General features: G+C 36.1%; 1 protein-coding gene across 2 annotated transcripts; it reads right to left on the bottom strand.

Moving 5' to 3' along the window:
* Positions 1 to 961: 961 nt before the first annotated feature.
* LOC122282716 (transcription factor bHLH157-like) lies at positions 962 to 6,611 on the bottom strand. 2 transcript variants are annotated; one of them, XM_043094711.1, is made up of 10 exons: positions 6,046 to 6,611; positions 5,280 to 5,369; positions 4,997 to 5,105; positions 4,847 to 4,888; positions 4,605 to 4,664; positions 2,543 to 4,090; positions 2,255 to 2,356; positions 1,989 to 2,138; positions 1,778 to 1,903; positions 962 to 1,666 (listed from the first exon to the last, which is right to left on the bottom strand). In XM_043094711.1, exons 1-10 carry the CDS (start codon positions 6,153 to 6,155, stop codon positions 1,472 to 1,474), a joined length of 2,532 nt encoding a protein of 843 aa, XP_042950645.1. In that variant the 5' UTR covers positions 6,156 to 6,611; the 3' UTR covers positions 962 to 1,471. The 2 variants fall into 2 exon arrangements, with proteins under 2 accessions (XP_042950645.1, XP_042950646.1); XM_043094712.1 differs by having other exon boundaries at positions 5,280 to 5,366; positions 6,046 to 6,610.
* Positions 6,612 to 7,225: the final 614 nt, after the last annotated feature.

Genomic DNA, 7,225 nt, shown 5'->3' on the forward strand with positions numbered 1-7,225 from the left:
ATCCCGAATAGCATGCACATGATTCTCCGACTGCCTTTGCGTCACTTCTTGTTTTTGAGACGTTTCTTGTTGTAACTTCATTGATGCCAACCTCGTGCCTTCTGTCATTGTAGGATCATCTTCAATCTGATACCAATTTTCACAGGCAGTCTTATACTCCAGTGACTTCTGCCCACGAAAGAATGTAAATGAAAGAAGAAAAAATTAAGAACAAACACAAATTTAAAAACTCAACCAAGATTCCATTGACAAATCTTGGAAGGAATTTTCGAGGAATTCTCATAACCTCCACATTCACCCTTCAATGTCGTCTGATGCAGAACAACGAACACCTTTTTGCTCTTATACTCGCGGGGAATGTGTTTATTACAGAGCCAAAACGACATTTTGAATTAGTAATAAACCGCAAACAATGAAATCGGTACTGTTTGGCCATTGAAATTTTTCATCTCAAACACAAAATTTTCATCTCACTATTACAACTTTTCCAAATCTCTATATAAAATATAATAAATAATTCAACTTTTTCTTAACTTTTTCAAATTTCAAAATAATAATAATATTAAAATATAATATTTTAATATTTAATCTTAAACTCAAAATTCTCATATGAGAATTCTCAGTGACCAAGCAGAACCTAAAATGCACACCTTAGCTTCCTTTTCTAAGTAAAATACACTGTTTTATTTAGTCTTTTTACAACAAAACGTACAGCTTTATTAAACCAAACGACCCGTTTCACGCTGACTTCTTTTATACCTCCGGTCGTTAAAGTAGTTGATCTCCCTGACACCCTAATAATTGAAGGATACAAATTGTACTGTTTTTTTTTTTTACCCCTCTGCGCCTGATCCTCCAACGAGGACTTTCATATCAAAGGTTTAGATTGAAAGAAAAAAGATTACACAGGAAATACAATGGTTTAGAAGCAGCACTTAAAATGAAACGTCCAACATTTGAATGATAAGAAATTCTTTCTAATTACCATAATGGGATCAAGATCCAAGATCTCAACAGAAAGAGGTAAAAACAAATACAAGTTAGCCTATCATTAATTGATCTATCGGCTTAATTCACGCTATAAACAGGTTATGGCAGCAGGAGCAACCAAAGCAAAAGACAGAACAAAAATGGTGCAGCATCCTTCAGGTCCTCCCAACCTAAACCCCGGCAATTATATGACCAAGAAGCCTGCTGCATCATTTTGCTTTTTGCACAGCTCTCTAATTGGAAACTACTCGAGGAGCAACAAGAACTCTTCCATTTTTCTTTCTTTGACAGTATATCCTAGCTAGTCTATCAACCCTATGCACATTACATTCCCATTTCTAAGATAGCAGAAATGGGATGAGCCAACTCCTTCTCCTTGTTCAGGTGTGGCTCTTTTAACTTTCAGAACACCCATCATGGCAGGCATTTGAGCACGTGATGCTCAAGGTACTTCTGAAACTCTCATGCATAAGCTCCATGATCAGCACCCAAGTGTCTCGGCCAAGCTTATGGGATGCAGCAAGTTTTGCTGCTGGTTACTGTCCAACAGAGAAATCCCAACGCCACCAATGGCGTTATTAGATTCATATGCTGTATCCTTCGAAGAGGCGGTCGTTTGCTTTAGAAGCTGGACAAGTGACAAAAATATATCTATCCTCGTTACGTGACTGCTTGCCTGTAATACAATTTGAGAACAGTAAACAAATAAGAAACAGATTAGAGGATTTGCTTTTGGAATGAATGTGACGTGATCTTATTATTTCGTCATACTTATTATCTAGTTTACCTCAACAATGAAGCGTGCCCAAATTTTATCATCTCTAGTTTCCATTACTCCTTTCAAGATGTTCAACTGGAAACCCCGGATTATATCTGCTATCTCAAGAAAATATCCCTGTTCCTCACAAAGCATCTGCAACAGGAAAATGAAAATACATTGGTGGATTGCCAAGACTGAAAGTAGACTTGAAGAAGCTTTTTTATTTGCCTTCCTGTACCTCTATGAGCATTTGGCCAGGTGGGTGGTCCTCAACTATAATGGGGCAAACCATCGTTTGACTTCCCACTTCAAATGCCCATGTAGAACCACCGCTTCCCCCACCCATGCTGTTGTCTTTAAGAACCACTCCATTCTCTTGGCCTATCAACTGCAGAATCCACACAAAAATTGTTTTGCATTAGAGAATGATATACAAGCATTGATCCTGTGCTTATTAAACCTTGTCCATGTTAATCAAAGTACAAAGTGAACTAAACTAGTCACCTTTGGCTCATCAGATAGTTTAAGCCTGTCTGCATATTTTGTCATGCCTTGCAAGAAAAGCATGTATTTGATGGTCCGATCCAACAGAGAATCAATGCTGCACTGTTACATCATAAGACCAAAGTAATCATCAGTATCACATATAAGATGTTAGATAATATAAAATGGGGAATGGTTAAGAATAACTTGCATGATCCTCAAGTGATACAAGGAATTACTTTTCCCCCACTTATCAGACACTTTGTTCCCAAGATTATATGCAACGAAAAGACTAAAAGATTTAAGTACCTTTCCACCATGAGGGATGATCCCCCTCAATTCTTTGATACGGTCTTGGATCTGCTGCCGGTCTTTAGGCCTTGGTCGTGTATTCTCCCCTGGCCTAGCCCTTTTTCTGGTTGCCTTTGTAGGTTCCTCAGGCTTCTGAGGTCGTGCTAGACCAGTGCTCCCCACATTGACACTATAGCTATCATCAATCCATAAACCTACCTGTGATTTTGATAGAACTTCTTTCTCAGGTACATTATTTTTCTTCTCAAGGTTGCATCCAGGTTGCATTGTGTTCATGCTCCCATTAGAGCAAGCAAGACTAGCCAACTGTAATTGATTGCTATTCACAGATGAGCTATCCACCCTGGCTCTTTTGGTGGTCGGTATTTTTTCCTCAAAACTATATTTGGCAAAAGACTTAGAATTACTTATGCCATCCAGAAGTTCTTGAAGCCCTAATTCTGAGAATAAACCCTTCCTGGGGCCAGCCATGGAACTAACATCCAACTCTGAGACACATTCTGACAGACAAGTATCATTGGCAGCACTCATTACCGGCATTATGAGATCTTCCCCAGATTGATCATAGCCAAAATCCAGTCCCAAATTCTCAAACAGACCATTTTCAGCACCATGCATAATTGCAGAATTCTCTTTTCCATCAGAGTTGAACGTATTAGTGATGGAACTTTGAATAGAATTACCAGGATTTTTTGATGTAAAACGATTCAAGACATCATCTCCAACCAGAAAAGATGATGCTGAAGTAACTCCTATTGGTTGTGAACAGTCATTACCCAATGCAGTTGCTACCCTATTGAAGCCATGTGCTGGTGGGGGAGAAAACCACTGAGACAGATCATCCACCAGACACAGTTCGGAGACTTCCGTAGTAAAATCATCTGGCTTAAACTCAGAAAAGTTATGCATGCTAGTTGCTGTTTCTGGAAGTTTGCCTTCGTTTTCAAGAGTTGATGGACAGAAATGCTGAGACAAATCATCCCCCTGAATATTGATTACTGTATTTCTGCAAAAGTCAAGACTACTTTCCTTCGAAGTAAACAGATTTGAAGAATCATGGACCCTTGATTGAGATGCTAACACAGGGTCAAATGAAGTCAACATAAAATCTTCAGTACTCCCTGTACTAATAGGTGAGGTAGACTGTACAAACACTTGCTGCAACTGAGTACAAAGCTTATCAGATAGCAAGATTTGAGTTTCTGTACCACCTGTAAGTAATCTGTTATCCGGATTATCCCAGTCTCCGAGCAAGGGAGCCATCCTTGCATCATGAATCTCCAACGTGGCATGCGAGGACTCGTTCAGAATTGTTGCTGAATAAGATTCTCCCAGCACCTCCTTACGGCTGTCATAACATATGGCATTGAGATCTCCATTCCGTGAATTTCCAGATGAAATTGAGGAATCAAATAACCCATTTAGAACATATGCGTCGCTGTTCATAGAGGATAATGCCTTTTCCAACGGAATGGACTCCTCAACATTTTTCAACTCTTGAAACAATCTTTTCGTTTGATCCAAAAATTCTGATCTCTCCAATATCTGCAACAGCAGTAGCAGCAGTTTCGGTGAGCTATTCAAGCATTCTACAGTACATATGATAATTTACTTCCACATCAATTCCGAACCTTAACTTTTAACTTTGATTGTGGACTAATAATTAAGATACCACAATATTTCTAGTTGTTTTAAATTCTTTGCAATAGGATGTTTAAAGCTCAGTTCTTTAATCTCAAATGCACCTTAAATTGAGATACGTTTCAAATTTCTTCTAATATACATGAACAAATGGATAGAGGTAAAACATAAATGGGAAACAGATTGAACAATGAATAGAAAGGTAAAACCCAATTCAACTCTTACAGTCAAGTTTTACAATTTTCGGGTAACAAGATCGGTCACATTACAATAAACTTTTTGTCACGTTCTGTATGGAATCCTAGAAACTTGAGAAAATCAATGGCTAGTAAGTTATTTCACTAAGACATAATAAAATAGCCTTCTCAAGTTTATTCATGAAGCTGAAAAGTATTTCATCCAAGGTCCTCAAACTAACCTTTTGGGTGGATCCAAACAGTACCACTCCTTGTGGTGCCACAGAAATCACCGCTATTGTCTGCGAATTAGATTGAATTGTGAATAACTTATGTTAGATTGATACTTCAATTGAAAAATAAATAAATAAAAAATAAAAATAAAAAAGAACTCCCAAACAAGTATCGTATTTTCAATGATAAACAGGGGAATAGATTAACTAATTTGCTTTGTACTATATGTGCTTCGTGTATAAAAAGGTACCTTAATTCCAGAGGAAAATTGGTAACGAAACTCAAAACCATCCTGCAGGATGAAAGAAAATTTTTACATAAGTGGATGAAAACAAGACTCCTTCTGGACAAGTAAGTTATTCAACAGCTGAAGATGGAGGAGGATGAGGAGGAGAAATACCTGGAATATATCTTGACTTTCAAAAGAACCAATGGAATCCCAGTCTTCACCCAGAACGTCTGCAAACATCCATCTATGCTTTCCAGTGAAAGCGGCTTGGCCAATTACACTAAAATAAAGAATAACAATGAGATTACAGTCGCATTCTTTCCAATGCTTAAATTTGAGCACTAGTTTAGAACAAATAATCTTGCCACAAAAATTGTGGTGAATATGGAAATTAATGCTAAAACTCAAACGGATCTTATTCCAGAACAAAAGAACTAAAGTAAATGAGGCGTACCCTTCACCCATCATATGGACCTGGGGAAGCATGTCAACCATTGCCCCCACTTGCTCTTGGTAATAGGCATCTTCAAAAGTCAACAATCTGCTAGGATATCAAAAGCACAAGTTTACATCCAAACTAATTCCAAATATCAAAGGCATTAACTAAGTTTCAAGACTAATCCAAAAGTCAAATGCTAAAAAATACACTTGTTATAACTTCAAAATAGGCTTGATCTCATATAGAAAACTACTAATTTTGGTAGTCATTTATTAATATAATTAGAATAAATATAAAGAAAGAAACTTACAGAACCAAAGTGCATTACAAAGCTTAAGTAAGTACTTCAAATTGTCAACCGAAAAAATCACTTCCAACCATCCTAAAGCAGTTCATATTAATTTACACTTGCTGGTCATTGCAATGTGTGTGTAATCATAATAATCAGCAAAGCAGAAATCCAAAAATCATGGTATATAGAGGAAGAAGTTACTAGCAAAATATAGGATTTGAAAAGGGAAAAGAAAATTTGATAAATTCAAAAATAAATAAAAATAATATTTACAACCCCCTCCATAAGATTAAAAAGTTTAAGATGGTAGGGATTGTAAAAATAATAAAATGAGATTTCGTAAGAGTAAACTGTAAGAGTAAACTAGAAGCCGATCAAAAACATGCCAAGACACAATCAAAATAAAATCAAATAAATACACAGATAAACAACCCAGAAATCTTTTTAAAAAATGCAAGAACCTAAAAAAGAAAGAAAGGTTTGGCTTACAAAGAATCACGCTGAGCCAAGCGCCAGAAAACCCCATAAGACCATCCATCACTGCAACACAGACACTTGAGCGTTTTCTTCAGCGCCGAACCCGTCTCTGCTTCACCCATTTCAGTACCTCTCAAAAGAAATATCTGAATATATCTAACTTCACGATCCCAAGCTAGCGCATCACACAGACTCGGACAGGTCGGGTCCGACTCAACCAGCTGAACTCAGACGCATCAAATGCCAGGAAATCCACTGTCTTCTTCGAAAAAAAACAAAATACACGAACGTTTTGGTTGCGACCAAAAGCAGGTTTGGAAGAGACTCCGAAGTGTGCAGAAGAACAAGGCCAGAAAAGCTTTGTTTTATATAAAACAGAAGCCTGTTTTTGTGAGAGAGAAACAGAAAGTGGTCGGTGAGAGAGTGAGCGAGAAGATTAAAAAGCAAGTTCTTTTTTTTTTATACATACATATAGCAAAGCTCGTAGCGATATACATATGTATGAGAGAGAGATGGTTTTTGTTCTCTCTCTCTCTCTCTCTCTCTGTGAGTAAGTAGTATTGTCTTTATGGACGAAAAAGAAATCAATACACTCCAAGCTTGAAGGGCAACGGGAGATCCCCAGAGCATTACTGTCTAAATATCTGTCTCTGTTCCGGTTTCTAGTTCAATTTCTCGGGAAAACTTTTCGAAATAGCGTGAGTTATATTTGAGTTTCGAAATCTTTTGATTCTCGTGTTAAATGCAAAATTATGGGAGTGAATATTATGGTATTGATTTGGATATTTATTCCGAGTTAATATTAAAATATATTATGAACAATTTATATATCACGTCATTATTTTATTTTTATTTTATTATGTAAAATATGATATATTTATCATTAATAAATTATTAAGAATTATTTAATAAATGATCATTTAATAATAATAAATGTGTTACGTCTTATATAGTAAAATAAAAATAAGATAGTGATATGATGTATAGAATTTTCTATATATTATTAATTATTATGGATGGGATAAAATCATAAAAGTATAAATTATAGGATAATAACAAATTAACTACCTTTTTTTAATCTATTTTATATTGGGTGTAATAATTAATGACCATCATTGCAACAATTTCATAAGATTTGTTTTGCTAAAATGCATTAATGTTTATGCCCACATAATATTATAATTTATGATGA

Source organism: Carya illinoinensis, chromosome 11, assembly GCF_018687715.1.
Source record: "Carya illinoinensis cultivar Pawnee chromosome 11, C.illinoinensisPawnee_v1, whole genome shotgun sequence".
Classification (NCBI taxonomy): Eukaryota; Viridiplantae; Streptophyta; class Magnoliopsida; order Fagales; family Juglandaceae; genus Carya; species Carya illinoinensis.